This window comes from Ictidomys tridecemlineatus, chromosome 8 (assembly GCF_052094955.1).
Source record: "Ictidomys tridecemlineatus isolate mIctTri1 chromosome 8, mIctTri1.hap1, whole genome shotgun sequence".
Classification (NCBI taxonomy): domain Eukaryota; kingdom Metazoa; phylum Chordata; class Mammalia; order Rodentia; family Sciuridae; genus Ictidomys; species Ictidomys tridecemlineatus.
In genome coordinates, this window is record NC_135484.1 from 156,285,546 (window position 1) to 156,303,620 (window position 18,075).

The window sequence follows — 18,075 nt, forward strand, 5'->3', positions numbered from 1 at the left end:
ATAATTTAATTATTGTGAAAAAATAAATGCGTAAACACTTATTTAACAGCCTTTAATTTTATGTCATTGTTTTCTTCTTGAACCTCACACATCAATGTGTATCAAATATAAAATAATCATTTGAAGCTTTCTATATCCTACTTTCCCACCATAAAAACATACATGCGCTCTACAATTAACTTTGGAGATGGCATAAACCTCTAGTTTTTATTAGAATTTCTAGGCATTGAATTATCATTAAAATTATTACTTGTATACAATTAACCATAACAACAAAATATTATCAACTTGCACACTAATTCATAAATTTAAAGGTAAATAATTGCATATTTATCTAAATGTAATTAGTTCACATAATCATCAGTAAAGATGCACATTGCCATAACTTTATGCCTAATTTATAACTACTGAGGAAATGTATTTTAGCACCCAAATAAATGAAAATAGACCAAGTTGTCTACTGGTTGTTTTCAAGTTAGTTAGCGAGTGCTGGATGAGACACTGGGAACTTAATGTAAAGAACTCCCTGTGCACACCACCCTTGGAAGGTCAGGAGTCACTGGCAATGCATTTAACAAACCGAGAGCATCCAGAGCAACTTATTCCCTGCAGAGATGGAGAGCTAGCTTCTGCTGGACCAGCCCCCCTCTCCCCTCAGCTCTGCTGGACCAGCCCTCTCTCCTCAGCTCCACTGAGTCACCCTTGTCTCCACAGCCCAACTGAACTGTCCCTCTCTCCATAATTCCAACGGAACTACTCATCACTCCATCCATCTTCTCATGGATGGTCTCAGACTGGAGAGCACATCTCCTCCCGTTTCCCACCCTTGCCTTAAAAACATCTAGGACAAATGTCAATACAAACTGGTTTTAAAAGCCTTATGCACGGACTTGAAAGCAGACATATAATCTTTCAAGCCTTCACATTTTGTCGGTGCCTGTGTTCTATCCAATCCACTGAACTACAAGTCCAGGCACCACCAGGCTGAAAAGATCTGATTTCCCACTCAAAGGGCATCTTCGCTCCTGCAACGCTGCCTCAATTTTTTTTTTCTTTTTTTAGTGGGGGGGTGGGTCTGGGCATCTCTCAGTTCTCACTTTCCAACATCTCGAGGTTTGGAGTTGGAGCCTTCCCACAAGAGTCAGATGTTACTCAAGTGGTGGAGCCATTTTGGAAAAGAGTTTAGCAGTTGTTTAAAACATTAAATGTAATTTTAAACATGACCCAGCAACTCCACATATAGGTATCTATACAAGAGAATGAAAATATATAGCTACACAAAAACCTGTATATAAGTATTTGTAGTAAAATCATTCAAAAGAGCAAAAAAGCAGAAATAACCCAAATGTCCATCAACTGATTAATATATAAATTAAATATCTTATGTCCATGCAGTACAATATTATTTAGCCATAAAAAGAAAGAAGTAATATACCAGTTACAACATGGATGAACCTCAAAAAAACGCAAAGTGAAAAGGCCCAACACAGAAGAGCACATATTGTAATATCTTGCTCATGTGAAATGTCCAAAACAGGCCACTCCACAGAGTAATAAACAGGTGGCTTCGGCTGGAGATGAGGGTGGGAACACAGAGGCTCCAGGGTGCCTGGAAATGTTCTCAACTGGATGGTGGTAACAGTTATGCCAAACTGTATACTTACTTAAAAACACTGAATTGTACACTTAAAAAAGATGAACCCAATACTTGGAAAGTCTCACCTTCCCAAGGAGTATCTCTGGTGCCCAGAAGTCAACATAGGAAAACCCTGTTCCTTAAAAAAAAAAAAAAAAAAAAAAAAAAGTGAATTTTATGGTATATAAATCATAACTAATTATAGACATTGTTTTGGTTGTTGTTTTTGGAACCTGGAATTGAACCCAGGGGCGCTTTACCACTGAGCCACATCCCCAGCCCATTTTATTATTAATTTTGACACAGGGTCTCACCAAATTGCTGAGGCTGGCTTTGAACTTGCAATCATTCTGCCTCAGCCTCCTGAGCTTCTGGGATTACAGGTGTGCACCAGGCTAACCATTGTGGGTTTGTTGTTGTTGTTGTTGTTTGTTGTTTCATTTTACATTTTGGTACTTGTACTGTCAGTCTTCATTACAGCCATCCCTGTATGAGGAGGTATTTGGGGTTGGGAGTGTGGCTCAGTGGTAGAGTGCTTACCAAAGACCTGAAAATACAAAAGCACCTCATGGGTTTTTCATTTTGCTGTTGTTGTTGTTGTTGTTTGTTTTTCCTGTATTTTAGTAATGACCAATGATGAAAGACATTTTTTTTTCATGTGCTCATTGGCCATTGGCACATCTTTGGTGAAATGTCTGTTTAAATCCCTTGTCCCTTTTTAATTGGACTATGTGTCTTCTTATTATTAAGTTGGGGTGAAGAGCTGTCTTTCCAGGGTAGCAATTAAAACAATTTAGTAAGTTGATGCTTCACAAAAAACAAATTAATGGATATACCAATCTACTAATTAAATTATTTATCTGTTTAGAGACAGGGTCTTCATAGGATCTCCTGGGCTCAAGTGATCCTCCCACCTCACCCTCCAAGTACTGGGACCACAGGGGCTTGCCACCAGGCTTGACTTAATGCATTAATCTTTTAAGGGGCCTTCTATGGCAACGTATGAAATTAAGCTGAAAACCAAGACTCATTCTATAACTTTTTAACTTAACAGTTTTTAATGTTTTATTTTTATTTGTGTATTATGGACATACACGACAGTGAGGTTCTTTGGACATATTCCTACATGCATGGAGTACAGTTTGCTCCATTTCACTCCCCAGTGCTTCCTCTTTACCCCACCCCCCCACTGTCTCTCCAGTCCCCTTCTTCTACTTTACTGGTCTTCATTCTATTTGTTACTTGTTTAATCGGTGTTTTATAGATATGCATAAAGGTGGAATTCACTATGATAGACTCATATATGTATGAAGCACAGTTTGTCAATTTCATTCCAAATTTCATTTCTTTTCCTGTCCCTCCTCCCTCCCCCTGAAGTGCCCTCCTCTACTCCACTGATCTCCCCTCCATTTTTGTGGCATCCTCTCCCCTTTTTTTCTTACTTTGCTCCAGCTTCTGCACATGGGAGAAAACACTTGACCCTGGACTTTCTGAATGTGACTTATGTCGCTTAGCATCATGTTCTCCAGCTCCATCCATTTACCAGCAAATGCCATAATTGCATTCTTCTATGAGCAAAAAGAACATAAACAGACAGTTCTCAAAACAGGAAATACAAATGTTCAACAGATAAAATGTTCAACATCCCTAGCAATCAGGGAAATGCAAATCAAAACCACATTGAGATTCACCTCACTCCAATCAGAATGGCAATCATCAAGAAAACAAATACTAATGAATGCTGGTGAAGACAGGGGAACAGGTACATGGCGGGAGGAGCCTGAGTTTTTACTTCAAGTAAGATAAGAGAGAATGATTAGATTCATATTTATTAGAATCTGTCTGTGGAATGGAGAATATCACGTGGCAGAAAAGGAGACCATTCGAGAAGCTTCTGTGATGTTCTAAGTCAGAGGGACAGTAACTCAGAATTGATGACCCTGGATATAGAAAGTCGCCGTCAGATCCAATTATATATTTAAAGTAGAATCAGCAGCAGTGGGTGATGGATTATAATTCATTCACTCAACATTTATTGACTGCTCACCATGCATACTTCTGGGAACAAAGTGATCAGCAACGGACACAGGAGCTAAAAACTCTTCCCTAGAGAGCTTACTTTCTAGTCAGAGAGACAGAAAATGAGCCACATTATCTTATTTTGCTTTGTGTTTTGGTATTGGGACTTGATCCGAGGGTCACTTTACCACTGAGCTACAACACCAGTCCTTTTTATTTTTTATTTTGAGACAAGTCTTACCAAATTGCCTCCTGAGGCGCTGAGATTACAGGTGTGTACCATCGCGCGTAACTAAGCCATATAAATTTTAAAATACATATAACATTTCTCATAGTGATAAGCACTGTGAAAAGGAATGAAGAGTAAAGCCAGGAAGGGGTTAGGGTCAGGATAGCCGCAGGAAGACCTTTCAGAACAGATGACACTGAGATCTGATTGAGGCAAGGGAAAAAGCCACATGGGTTTATGGAAACAGCAAAATGCACAGAGCTGAACAAAGGTGAGAATGTCAAGGCAGGAGCAAGCCTGGTGTGTTCCAAGTCAGGGAGCTGGGACTGGGGGTCGAGAAATGGGAGTAGATAGGGTGAGATTATGGGACAAGAGAAACTGTAATTGAAGATGAAAAGTGGTGAGGGGCAGGACTGAAGGGCAAGAGCTAAGACTGGACATTGGGATCGCTGAAGAGGGCTGGAGATATGGTGGGGCAGAGAGCAAAGACAGAAAGCAAGCAGGCAACTGAGGGTTCAAGAGGAGGCACAGAGGCAGAAAGGTGCAGGACAGGACGGCAGAGACAGGGCAGCCCAAGTCAACAGGGGAAGGCAGAAGATGGAGCGGAGGAGAGGGAGGCACAGAAGGAAGGTGGCCTGGGGGCTGGAGGAGAGAATTCAAGTGCAGCACCAGCAGGCCACTCACAGGTTCTGGCGTCCCCGCCCCGCTTTAGCGGTTCCTACAGACGCTTGACCTGCCATGAGAGGCGTCAGGGAAGAAACCTGAGCCAGCCTTTAGAGACATGATAAAAGGTCCTCGGTGCGTGGGGAGCAGGACACCAGAGTCCTCTCACAGGCTCTGTACAGCATGGCCATGGGGCTCGCCCAGTGGCTGGGCCCTCTGCTCCTGGTCTCCCTCTGGGGGCTCTCAGCTCCAGGTAAGTGGAAGATGGAGGGCCAAGAGGGGGCCAGGGGCCACCTGACTCCCGCCCCTCTGTGTCTTGCAGCCTTGCTCCTGAGACGCCTGGGGGAGCACATGCAGCGGCTCCAGGAGAACTCTGGTCTGCACCTGCGCCTGGGCTCAGGCACTGCCACCCTCCCAAGAGCAGGGTGGCTGGAGCAGCCGCTGGACCCCTTCAATGCCTCTGACGGAAGGTCCTTCCTGCAGGTGAGACCGTCAGTTCACTGCCCACCCTGACGTGCTCTCAGTGAGACCTCTGGCTGCCTACCTCTCAGTGTACAGTTTATTCCTTCAGTCCACACCTCTGTCCACACCTCTGCCCCTGCTCTGAGTCTCATACTGTACTGCCTCCGTGTCCCCTTACAGTCCTCTCATGCAGCTCCACTGCCCCAGGTCTCAGGTCCACTTAGTATAGCCGCCCCCCTCCCACGTCTCAGCTTCACCTTTACTCTCAGCTCTCTCCTCAGTGGCCCACATCTTGGTCCCTCATGTTCCTCACTCTTTCCTTCTCTGTCCCTCTTACCCTCTCATTGCCCCTCAGTGTCCCCTCTCCCTGACCTGCAGGTGGCACACGGAGCCTTCCAGCAGTATGTAGCAGAAATGTGAACTAGCTTGGTAATCGGACCTGACTCTCAACCCACACTCACAAATCCCTCTTAAATGAGTAAACACATTTGTGTTTTTCAGTGCCTCCTTTGTATACAGTCTCCCAAGCTTTATCCCACTGGGTCCCTACTCCCGAATTCACCCAAACTCATCACATATCCTACGATTAGTACTTCAAACAACAGGAAGTGCCTGCCATTCAGTCCTGGGGACATGAGCAGACAAAAATACCTGCACATGTGGCTCTTGCACCCTGGAGGAGGAGAAAGAGAGAAATAACTCCACAAATAGACATTCTGCTGCTGGATATCTAAGGAAAGTCCCATTCCCTCTCATTCTGCCTTTCTTCTCCCTCTTCCCCCTCTCAGAGGTACTGGGTGAATGACCAGCATAGGGCTGGCCAGGAGGGACCTGTATTCCTGCATCTTGGGGGAGAGGGCAGCCTCGGACCTGGCTCAGTGATGGCAGGTAAGAGGCAGGGGGGAAAGAGGCCTGGTTGGAAGCTGGTGGGGACAGCAGGGGGAACTGCAGTGGTGGCACTCTGAGGCCTGAGGGGGCAAGGGACCAGCTTGCATCTCCCTCCCCACCCCATGCTCCTCACAGGACACCCGGCAGCCCTGGCCCCTGCCTTCGGGGCCCTGGTGATCAGCCTGGAGCACAGATTTTATGGCCTGAGTGTACCCCCCGGAGGCCTGGGCATGGCCCAGCTTCGCTACTTGTCCAGCCGCCACGCGTGAGTGGGGGTAGGGAACGTGCTTGGGCTTCAGGACTAGTGATGTCTGCCTGGGCCCCTCTCCATCTGTGCCTCTCCACTCCCAGTGCCCACCTGGGAGCCTCGGGCTCCCTGTTCCTTCTCTTTCACAGTGTCTTACTCTTTCTTTCTCTGGGGCTCTGACTCTCCCTGCCTTTCTCTTACCCTCCATTCTTGTCTGTCTCTGTCTCACTGTGACCCATTGGTCCAGATCACCAGCACCTTCACCAGGCTCCCTGGTTCCGCCCTTGACTTGCAGGTGCAAACCAGAATGATCCTGTTAGAACACACACCAGATCAGGATCCTGTCTGGCTCCAGTCCCTCACATGTCCCTTACATTGTTCAGAGTGAAGCCCACGTATTTACCAGGGCCACAAGGCCTCCTAGTTGACAGGGCTCTAGCCTCAGTTAATTCTGACCCCTGACTCTCCGACTCACTAGGCTCCAGATGCCTGAGGTCCTTGCTGTTCTCCAGGTACATGTCTATCTTGGGCCTCTTAAGACTTCCCTCTGCAGGAGTGGCTTCCTGCAGACATCTGCAGGGCCCCTCTCCACCCCTCTGTGCCCACTGTTACCAGCCCCACAATGCCCCCGCAGCTCTATGATTCTCCAGGGCCTCTTCCCTCCCCTCCCCAGTGTCTGTCTCTGTGGCAGCATCTTTGCCATCTGTCTCATTCTTGTCTCCACTGCTCTGTGCCCATATCTGTTTCTTTGTGTGTCTCTAAATGTCAGTTTTTTCCTACCACCTAAACTGGTTTCTAACTGCACAGTATGGCACTAAGTGAAGACAGAAAGCCCTGAGGAGGCAAAGAGGACGTTAGAAATATCCCAGTATTTCTCTGCTTTTCTCGGTGTCTCACCTTCTCCCCCACCTTTTAACCCATCCAGCCAGGACCCCTCCTCCTCCTCTGAGTAGCTGTCTTCCATCGCCTTCAACTCCTCCCCATATTTGTCAAGTTTTAGTATAAAGTGCCTTGGAGCCCGGCATGGTGGTGCACACTTGTAATCCCAGGTGGGGGAGGCTGAGGCAGGAGGATCACAAGTTTAAGGTCCGTTTCAGCCACTTAGCGGGGCCCTAAATGACTGAGTAAGAGCCTGTCTTTAAAAAGGCTGGGAACGAGGCTCAGTGGTAACGCATCCCTGGGCTCAAACCCCAGTACCAAAAAAAGAAGAAAAACGAAGTGACTTGGAAAGTTTTCCTCTTCCACTAAAAACAGTGAGGGGAGGTGGGTAAAGGCTTCCTAACAGGCGGAAGACAGGATCTCCCCCGACCTAGACACAGGTGTTTTCGGAAAAAAGACCTCAAGGTCCCTCAGAAATGCTAGAGAACTGAGCCTGGCCTCGGCCGACTCTGCCATCCAAGTCCCTCGGTGGGCTGCCCGCGGGTTGGATCTGCAGGAATTCACACCGCGGCGGGCTGACCGAGTTGCCCCGGTCCCCAGGCTGGCCGACGTGGTCTCTGCCCGCCTGGCTCTTTCCCGCCTCTTCAACGTCTCCTCCACCAGCCCCTGGATTTGCTTCGGAGGTTCCTACGCCGGCTCCTTGGCTGCCTGGACCCGACTGAAGGTCCTGGGACCCCTGCGATGGGCCGGGGAGGGGACCAAACGCGGGGTCCAGCGCGGCGATAGGAGCCCTCCCCACGACGCTCCGCGTGCACAGCCGTCTCCCCAGGGCTCGCGGGGCCTGCGGCGATGATCCCAGGCGGAGGGCGCGCACGCGGTGCCCGCTGACGCCTCTCCTTTCTCAGTTCCCGCATCTCATTTTCGCCTCGGTCGCCTCCTCTGCCCCGGTGCGGGCGACGCTGGACTTCTCCGAGTACAACGACGTGAGAATGTGGGCGACAGGGGAGGAAGAGGAGGTCCCAGCGGGCGGAGCCCTGGACACCTCCCTGAGTATCCTCCCCTTCTGGACTGCAGGTGGTGTCCAGAAGCCTCGCGAACGCGGCGATTGGTGGGTCGCTGCAGGTAGGAGGCGGGATCAGGCGAGGGGCATAGGGTGAGAGGCCAGACCTCGGAAGCCGGGCCGCGGAGGGCGACCCCGCAGGGTGCTGCAGGGGGAAGCGCCGGGTCTGCGAAGCCGGGGGGCGCTGGGTGGGCGGGGCGGCAGGGGCCGAGGCGCACCCCGCGGGGTGGGCGGCGCCTTGTAGAGCGGAGCCTCTCCGCAGGGTGAGCTCGGGTGGGCGGGGCGTCGAGAGCGAGGCGCACCCACCCGGGGACGGGGGTGGGAGGAGCCAGGTCTGGGGTGGGCGGGGCCATGGGTGGGCGGGGCCCGAGGGCGGGAGGCCGGGACTGCGGACGGTGGGAGCCTGTGCGACACCGGTTCTGGGTGGTGGGGCCGGGCGGGCCTGGGTCCGCGTCCCCACCGCCCCTCGCTCCCGCAGTGTCGGGCTGCGGTGTCCGCGGCCTTCGCGGAGGTCGAGCGGCGGCTGCGCGCGGGCGGGGCCGCCCGAGCAGCGCTTCGGGCCGAGCTGGGAGCCTGCGGGTCTCTGCGCCGAGCTGAAGACCAGGCAGAGCTCCTGGGCACGCTGCAGGCCCTGGTGGGCGGCGCGGTGCAGTACGACGGGCAGGCGGGGGTGCCGCTGAGCGTGCGGCAGCTCTGCGGACTCCTCGCGGGCGGCGGCAACCGCAGCCACCCCGAGCCCTACGGTGGACTTCGGCGCGCAGTGCAGGTGAGGTGCCCAGACCCACTCTGGCATGGCCCCAGCGGACCAGGGCTCCTGCTCCACCCGTTCTGTGTGGCTTAGGCGAGAGCCCTCTCTGGGCCTTAGTTTTCTCATCTGTCAAGTGGGGGTGTTACCTCACGGGGCTGATACTCAGAAGGTGAAACGGGAGACCAGCAAAGCGGTTAGCTGGGAGCTTAGAACGCAGGAGGCAAATGATAGAGACTGTGGCTATTATCTGTTTTGCCTCTTGTTCTGTTCTCTTTTCTGGGCGTGCAGCAGTGTCCTGCACAGAGCAAGTGCTCAATTAGTATTTGATGAAAAAGCACAGCCCTGGAAACAGAGCTCTCATAGGGACTGGGCCCACACCTCGGAATCCACAATTCCAACCCACTTTTCTGGTGCTATCTGGACTGGGTGCTATAAGACATGTCTCACATATGTCATTCGTTGAATTCTTAGGAGATAGGCCCTAGCACAATGCCCACTTGCAGAAGAGGAAACGGGAGGGGGAGGAGGGGGAAGAGGAGGAGGAGGAGGGGGAGGAGGAAATCCAAAAGATTTTCACTTGCCTAAAAACTCATAAGTATACAGGGACCCAAACATTCACCTGCTCTGACTATTGACTCCCAGGAGCTGACCCTCCTATGGGTCTGACAGGCCCTAGCTTGCGCGGGGAGAAGGGATTTATGTGTGTGTTCCTACTGTTTCCTAGATTGTCATGCACAGCCTGGGCCAGAGGTGTGTGAGCCTCTCTCGAGCAGAGACAGTGACCCAGCTGAGAGCCTCTGAGCCCCAAGGGTCTGGCCTGGGTGACCGGCAGTGGTTGTACCAGACTTGCACGGAGTTCGGCTTCTGTGAGTGACAGGCATGACCACTGACCCAAATATACATGCTGTGCCTGCCAGTGGCCATCACCCAGGTGACGCGGGCTGATTTTGATTTCCGTAAGACGGCGAGCCTGACCTTGTATGCTGGGCTGCAGAGGGTAGGCAGCCGTCCTGGTGTGGGTGAGCTTGGACCTCACAGGCCTCTTCATGCTCACACTCAGGCCTTCCACCTGCTCTTCCTGTGCTCCTCTCCACTCTCCCCAGCCACCAGACCGGAATCCTGAGGGCAGTATTCAGATGACCTGTTAGTCACGAGTACCACCACTCTTGGACCCCTTCTGGTCCCTCTGCTCTCTGTTCCCCTCTGCTGTCCTGAAGAGGACCATCCTCTCCTGCCTAGACCCCTGACCAGCCCTGCCTGACCCAGGTTTCCAGATTTTTCATCTCACCTGTACCACCCACCACACTGCATCCAGGAAGGTCCTTGTTGCTCCTCTGCTCAAAACCTTCCCCTGGCTTCTTAGTGACCTCAGGTGGAGTTGCCAGACAAAATATAGGTTACGCAGTTAAATTTGAATTTCAGATAAACAAAAAAATTTCATATGTGTGTCCCAAATACGGCATACTAAAAAGTGGAGTTTTTGTTTATTGAAATTCAAATTTAACTAGATATTCTGTATTGTTAAATCTGGCCCTTCTAACCCAGATTTCAGTTCAAAATCTTCACTGTGTCTTTGGAAGGTAGTGAGGATAGTGGTTTAAAGTAAAATATTCAAATTCCAATTCCATTTCCTGCTTATGTGTTCTTGGGAAAATATAGGCAAGTGACTTGCCTGTCTATGCCTTAGTTTCTACAGCCCTAAAATGAAAATAATAAGGGTATTCTCTCATAGGGTTGTTTCAAGGATCAAAGGAGGTAATGTACATAATATGCTAAGAATAATGCTGGTGTACCGTGTCGGGAGCTGCCACATAGGACTGAGCATGGACCCCTAGCCTTGAGCCATGCAGGTGTGACACTGGTTTCTGATGATAGAAACAGGTGGATCTCACCTCTGCTAGGCAGGGAATGAAGCTCTGGGAGTGGGTGTCACCCAGTGAAACTGGGCTACACCCCCCTGAAACGCAATCCCTTGTCTCATCTGGGTGGAACTTTCCTGAGTGTCTTTCTTAATAAAAAGGGTCTCAGGCATGCTCTCTCTCTCTTTCCAATGGACCCTTAAGATGGAGAGCCGTCCCTGATTCCTGCAAGCAAAAGGTATTTTGTGTGTCTCATGCTTCTTTAGCCATTTTCTTAAGTTATTGGTGCAGCCAGCTCTTGTGAACCCAGCCCAGGTCGCCAGCCCGGCTAGCTGGTGATAAGACAGTAAGTATTCTGCAAGTGTTTGCTCCTGTTGTTAGGAGGCATTTGATGTTTTGATCCTCAACATGCCTATCTTTCTAACTTCAGAAGACTTGCAGGTGTTGTTCACGCTGCTGGTGCTGCACATTTCCTGCTTCTCACAGTTTCCTCCTCCTCGAGTCTGCACACAAGATGCCCCCTCAGGAAGCCTTCCGTCCTCCCTCAAGATACGCCAGCCTTCCCATGCCCACCTTGGTAGCTCTGTGTCCTCTTTAAATGGTCCAGTTGTCCTCTAGGCATTTCTTCTTGCCATTAAGTCCTGCAACAGCAGGATCCAAACCTGTTTGTTTGCCACTATGTGCCCAATAGTCCAACTTCTGGGCACATGGTAGGTGCTCAATATATGGCAAAGGAGGAATGAGTTGGTTTGGGGGTTATAGAAGTTAGATTTGCCCTGAAGCACAGTGAGCTCTGGGTTTCAAGCAGAGGAGACATGATCCAATCTGAGCATTGGTGGCTTCAGAGACCTCTCACCTGCAGATCTTTGCACGTTCTGTCTCCGCTGTTGGCAGTGCTTTCTGTTCTCTGGCTTACTCGAATTCCATAAGGCCTTATGCCTTACGGGATGTCCTTGAGCCTGTTATGCTTCCTCTGGCACCCCCACCTCCTGAGCGGTTCTCATCATCATAGCCCTGGGTTGTCACCTCTGGGTTGTCACCATGGGGTGTGCAGTCTCTGAAAACACTGCAAGCTCGCTGAGGAGAACCCTGTAAGTGATGGTGGAGAGCGGGCGACTGGCTCTGTCTATTTCTCACACTCAGGTATCTCCCTTCACAGACGTCACCTGCAAGGGTCCTGGATGTCCTTTCTCCCAGCTCCCAGCCCTGCCCTCCCAGTTGGAGCTATGTGAGCAAGTGTTTGGACTCTCCGCTTCCTCTGTAGCCCAGGCCGTGGCCCAGACAAACGCCTACTACGGTGGCCAGAGCCCCGGTGCCACCCAAGTGCTGTTCGTGAATGGTGAGCCTGGCATTAGAACCTGGCTGGTAAGCTTCCCCCAGTGCCAGCTCAACACTCCACCCTCTCCTTTCTTCCCAGGGGACACAGACCCCTGGCATGTGCTAAGTGTAACACAGACCTTGGGACCCTCAGAGCCAGCCCTTCTCATCCCTAGTGCCTCCCACTGCTTGGACATGGCACCCGAGAGACCCTCAGACTCTCCCAGCCTCCGCTTAGGACGCCAGGTGAGAAAAAGGCGCTGGATACCACGAGCTCTCACTGGCATGCTTATCCCATGTCCCTTCTTTCTACTAGAGCTGGGGTCTGGCCTTCAGAGCTCTTCCTGCCTCTCCACAGAGCATATCCCAGCAACTGCAGACCTGGCTCAGGCAAGCAAAGCAGAGCCAGCTTCAGAGAGGGGTCTGAGCCTTGCACCCCACAGCTCCCGCCTGGCCACTTCCTCCTGGACATACTCATTCACTGGACAGAAGAAGGCCTCTTGTTTAGAAGATCCCCAGGGACTGGGATTCTGTACCTGTTCTGCATATAATTGTCTGTAAACACCCTCACTCCCAGACCACAAGTGTTTGGTACAGGAAAGAACATGCAAATATAGTGGATGATCTTTCTCATTGTGCATGTTGGTGTTTTGCATGTTAAATGTCAAGAGAGATGCAGCTCTTTCTGCTCTGTGGTTTGGGAGGAGTGTTCTGCCCTAATACTGAACAGCAATTCAAGTCTTTTATTGCTGGAGGAAGAGAACTTGCTGAAGACCCAAACTCCTGCACTCCCAACACCCCTTCCCATTTCCAACTTTTTCTCTACACTGTTTTTCATCATTTACTTTATTATGTAATTTGCATGATTATTTCATTTTCTGTGCAATGGTAGGCTTCATAAAGAGAGAATTTTGTTCACTTATAATTCTATATCCTCAGTTTCTAAAATAGTAGCTAGCACAAAGCAGACACTCAAAAATCATGCACAAGTTATATTTTCATTGTGAGGATTGCAGGTGAGAGCAAGGTTCCCAAGAGATGATTGAGCATCTCACACAAGCAAAGTCAATAACGCTCATACATAAACCCAGGGGTCTCAATTTACACACAAAGTATTTGTTTTAGTACTAGGATTGTGGTGGGGAGTGTATGCCTGTGTGGGGGTGTCCAGATCAAGAATCCTCCATCAAAAATTTACATCCACCTAGATGGCACACGCCTGTAATCCCAGAGGCTGAGACAGGAGGATTACAAATTCAGGGCCAGCCTCAGCAAGTTGCCCTAAGGAGCAGCCTGCCAAAGTCTAGCGCAGAACACAGCGGAGGGCTTCGGGCATTTCGGGTTTGCAGGTTTGCAGGTTTGCAGGCCTCCTCAGGTGAAGCCTCATTTGGGGACATTGACCTGTATTTCTTAGTTCTCAAGAGTGGCTTGAGAATCCTGTATTTGCATATTTAAAACTTTTTTTCTAATAATCTTGCTTCTCATATATTAGTTTGGCTAGTTATATATTTCTTGGCTCATACTTTACCTGGGAGAGGGAGGGCTGCTTTGGGCACAAGTTGATCTTTTCTATTTCGTTTTCACTGTCCGCAGTGGGGAAGTGGAACTCAGAAGGAACTCAGGCCTGTCCAAAGTGTTTCCAGATTGTGATTTTTTTTTTTTTCTCCCAGAGAAATTTTTGAAGAAGCGAGATCCCTCGGTGTGGTTTATGGTCATATATTCCTTGTAGAAGAGTTAATGTGCTGACCAGCTAGCTCACTAGGTTACACTGTGGTGGTAATAGTGCCTGGGTTGCTGGTTTGAGGTCCATGTGGGGCAATATAGGGGTTTTTTGCTAGTACTTAACACCTGTCGTCTCCTGTTTGGACTTTCTTCTTCTGTGTCTCCAACAACGGAATAGATCACCACCACCCGTCCAGAGCACCATCATCCAGATAGCGCTCTTGATGGAATGGTCAGTGCACGATTTTGTTAATTTAAAAGTAACCTGCAAGAGATGGAAGGAAGGAAGGAAGGAAGGAAGGAAGGGAGGGAGGGAGGGAGGAAGGAAGGAAGGGAGGGAGGGAGGGAGAATCGGGTTAAGATAGAGTCAAACAACTTCCTATTTTATTTTAGAAAAAAAGCACTTAAAACAGTGACCTTTAAAACTGAAGGGACGTGCCACCTGCTGTGTTTGGTTATTGCATTTGGCTGGAGCAGGGTGTTCATGACGCCACGTGTGCTCTTCCGCTCAAGCTGAAGGCCATTTTATTCTTTTCTACACAAATAAGGCACCACTCTGACCTCAGGTCCACTCCCAGGTCTCTGTTGCAGAGCAACAGAAGCAGAAGTCACCTAACAGACGTCTAGGCGGCCACCTCCCTGTGGTCTGGGCCCTGCTGCCAGTGTCTCCAGAGCAAAGGTACAGAGCACCCAGCCAGGGAAAGCTGAAGGCCCCCGGGCGATACCTTTTGCCTTTGGGAAACATTCATGCCCGGAAAGTGAACCTATTTTGATGGTTTCTGACAAGAAATGAAAACCATCTGCACTTCCTACACTTCTGCACCTGGGTATTTGCCAGTTCAGTGGAGGAGAAAACCAGAGTCTTAAAATGTCAGGTGTGAACAATTTTCATGAACATCCACACAGTAGGAAAGAAGCCAAGAGCTGAAGACTAATTTCAAAAGTAAAATTTCTTTTTTTTTTAAACATTTGATTAAAGTTTAATTTAGAGGAAAGAAATATGCATTTCAAAGTTAAAGAACAATAAAAATAAAAGAGTGTGAAAAGTCTCCTCCTCACCCCTTGCCCATCCTAAATAATTTTCAACTTCAGAAGTAAACTGTACCCATAGATGTTTGTGATTTTCTTTACACAAGCATATTTGTATAAATTCTTGCTATCATCTGTTGCATCATTGAAGGAGGGAAGGTGTGTGAGGAGGAGGAGGATGTGAGGAACTCTGTAAGAGTGGCTTGAGAATCCTGTATTTGCATATTTAAAACTTTTTTTCTAATAATCTTGCTTCTCATATATTAGTTTGGCTAGTTATATATTTCTTGGCTCATACTTTTATTTCTATGTTTAATGCTGTGTCTAATTTTTAATTTTGTTCTTTGAAAGCCCAACGCTTGGCTTCTGTTCACAAACTTTTCTTGGATCATGGTTTTAATTGCTATTTGTACTCTGCTGATTCTTCCAGGGAATGCAGTCATGTATGTATTGGATCTCTTTACCTACCCTTTACTTCTGTCACTTTTCTATGGCTGATTTTTATATCTTTGCCTCCTCTGGGGAATGAGAAGGTGGTAAAGAAATAAAAACGGACCTTTCTCTTTCTTTCTTATTATCAAACGTTTTAATGAGGTCTCCCTTGAGTGTATTGGAACCTCCATTTCTGATGTGATTTTTTTCTTTTTCTTGATTTTTTTTTAAACTAAACTGAAAACTTACTTCATCTCATCTCATTTTTGTTCGTTTCTGTTTGACTTCTGGTTGAGGTTGTCGACGTGCTTGGTTTTCATATCGACACGTGCTTGTTCATGAATATTGCATTCCGTTTAGAGTCGTGTTACACTTTTCTTTTACTTTTTCGTCTTGGGAGGAATTTCCATCAGCTGAATGATTTCGATTTTGTGTTTTTGTATAAATAGCAGCTTTGTCCAGATAACTCTAGAGAAGTGCCAGCACAGTCCGGGGAAAACCGATGGACCGACCCAAGAAAAGCTCAGGGGTAACCCAACTTGGGGCTGTTCTTCCAAGGCGGAAGCAAGTCACGACCCAGGAGATGCTCAGAGCTTCTCAGTCTACTTTTATGGGGCGCGAAGGCTCGAACCCGGGGCCCGGCGCACACCAGCCGAGCTCGCTACCGCTTGAGCCACAAGCGCAGACTGGGTGGAGTGTCCGTATTTGACTCCTGTCTAGTTTATCCGCGCCCCCCACCCCCCCCCAGCGCAAAAAAGGGACCGTTCCTCGTTCAAAGGAATACCTACCCCCCGAAGAGCCACCTCAGTGTGCGTTAAACCTGAAAAGGCCTTCAGAAAACACACTTCTAGGGAGGGATCCTCCTTCCATCGTACCTCTTGAAAACTTGGGAAAGAAGGTTGGATTCAGGACTCATTTGGGAAAGAGATCACTGCCACGCCCCAAGTTGTAGAGCTCCAGGAGGACAGAGCACAGGTACGGCGGGATGAGCGGGGTCGACGTGGACGAGGGGATCCTTGGAGGAGATGAAGGATAATTACGGGGCTGCCCCGGAAGAAAGCCAGGCAAAACTTGACCCGTACGGGGATCGAACCCGCGACCTTGGCGTTATTAGCACCACGCTCTAACCAACTGAGCTAACCGGCCGCCCGTGAGCCGCGGCCTCAAGTTACAGACAGCAAGGTCTCGGCCGGCTGGAAGACCGGGCCTCGTCTAATAGACAGAATCTCGCTTCTCGGGGTTCTGCTCCTGGGGACCGTGCCCCTCCCGCGTCCTGCTCGGCGGAACTCCTGTTCCTTGGGGGCCGCGCGGCTCCCGGGTCCTGCTCCTTCCAGGTCCAGCTCCCGGCGCTGCGCAGGGAAGCGAGTCCGGGCGAAGGCGGAGGCCCGGATTCGCGGCTCTGCCCCGCGGCTCCTCGGGACCGACGCTCCCCAAGGAGGCGCCCTTCTGTGGCGGTGGGACCGCGGGTCTTGCCCCGCAGGAGGTTGGGGCGAAGGCTGGTAGACGCCTTCTTAGGTTTTGTTCGCTTCTCCTTAAAGCACCCTCCATGGAAAACTGCAGGTCTTCCCACGACCCTTTCCCCCATCGGTCGGTAGCTGGAAGAAGTTCAAGAACGAAGTCTGAGGTCAGGGTGTTCTTTTCCTGTCACCCGCCTCGTTCCGAGTTAGGCGACTGCTAAAACCGTAAGGCAAAATTGGCACTAGACAAACAGAAGGCCACTTTACAGTAAGTGCCATCTGACCTCTTGCAGAACTCGCTTCTGTATTGACCTTTCGGCGGGAAGAAAAGGGGAGGCCCGAGCCAGCCAGGAGTCGAACCTAGAATCTTCTGATCCGTAGTCAGACGCGTTATCCATTGCGCCACTGGCCCGCGCTGGGGAGGCCCCTGATATGATAGTTGATAAAATACCATTTCCACGTCACCCGTGCGGACACCCTGATGAAACTCACCGCAAAATTTGGATCCTGGTGAGTCTATTCAGATATGATCGATACCCGATTTTCTCCTTTGTTTTAAATTCCTAGAAGAATGAATTTAACCTTTAGAGCATCACCTTTGAATAGAAGGGATTGTCTTTTTTTCCTGTGTGCGCTTGTTTCTCTTGGTGTACTTGTGACCTCATCACTAAATTTTTATCTGTTAATTTGCCACAATTCCACGTTTACTATATTTATTCTCATATATACTTATAATGAGTACCAGTGACGTGTGCTTGGATTACTAATGAGTACTCAGTATTATTTCTAATTAAATGTTATAAAATAAGGTACGTGGAATACATTTAGTTATAAGAATTACATCTTTTTATTGCTAATAAAGGAATAACTCATTACAGGAGAGATGCAAGGCAAAATTGTATGAAACATCTTGCAGCAGATAAAAGCACGCAAAATAATCTGCAAGCAAAGGGAGGCAAAGTTCAATAGGAAACACGCACTCTAGAAATCGTTTGCATCAAATGTTAGAAACTGATTTATTAACAAAAAAAACGAAAACAGATGCTATCTTTAGATAAATTGCTCCTTTATTTTAGTTTTCAAAATTAACAAAATAGACACTTCAAAATATGTAACTGCTTTTAAGAAAATGGTTCTGAGACAGAGAATAGTAACATCCTTAACAACACGAACCTAGAAGCCAGAATGCAAAGCTCCTTATCCTTGGCTACCTTTTGCCCAAAAGGCCATGGCCAAATGGGGGGGCGGGAGTCTTCTTTCTTCTTGGAAGCCCTCTGCAGAACTTACAGTTCCATTGTTTCAAGACTGGCTAAATGCTGGGCTTCAGCACTGCCCCAATCAGGATGACTTGTAATCAAGCTTTCATTTTCAATTTTGGAACCCCAGAGAAAGCACAAAGATTGTCATTAAGAAATTGGGCTTTTTTCC

At 49.0% G+C, this 18,075-nt stretch overlaps 1 protein-coding gene and 2 non-coding genes across 4 annotated transcripts; 1 reads left to right on the top strand and 2 right to left on the bottom strand.

Annotated features, from left to right (window-relative positions):
* Positions 1 to 4,730: 4,730 nt before the first annotated feature.
* Prss16 (serine protease 16) lies at positions 4,731 to 12,640 on the top strand. 2 transcript variants are annotated; one of them, XM_078018632.1, is made up of 12 exons: positions 4,731 to 4,800; positions 4,870 to 5,030; positions 5,798 to 5,897; positions 6,033 to 6,162; positions 7,624 to 7,747; positions 7,929 to 8,006; positions 8,098 to 8,145; positions 8,562 to 8,849; positions 9,556 to 9,697; positions 11,850 to 12,029; positions 12,108 to 12,253; positions 12,366 to 12,640. In XM_078018632.1, the coding sequence occupies exons 1-12, from the start codon at positions 4,731 to 4,733 to the stop codon at positions 12,432 to 12,434; spliced, it is 1,536 nt and encodes a 511-aa protein (XP_077874758.1). In that variant the 3' UTR covers positions 12,435 to 12,640. The 2 variants fall into 2 exon arrangements, with proteins under 2 accessions (XP_077874758.1, XP_077874759.1); XM_078018633.1 differs by lacking the exons at positions 5,798 to 5,897; positions 6,033 to 6,162; positions 7,624 to 7,747; ... (1 more) ...; positions 8,098 to 8,145; positions 8,562 to 8,849.
* A 3,622-nt stretch (positions 12,641 to 16,262) lies between these two features.
* Positions 16,263 to 16,336, bottom strand: Trnai-aau (transfer RNA isoleucine (anticodon AAU)). Its single transcript has one exon. It is a non-coding gene; the product is annotated as a tRNA-Ile (tRNA).
* Positions 16,337 to 16,986: 650 nt separating this feature from the next.
* Positions 16,987 to 17,059, bottom strand: Trnar-acg (transfer RNA arginine (anticodon ACG)). Its single transcript has one exon. It is a non-coding gene; the product is annotated as a tRNA-Arg (tRNA).
* Positions 17,060 to 18,075: the final 1,016 nt, after the last annotated feature.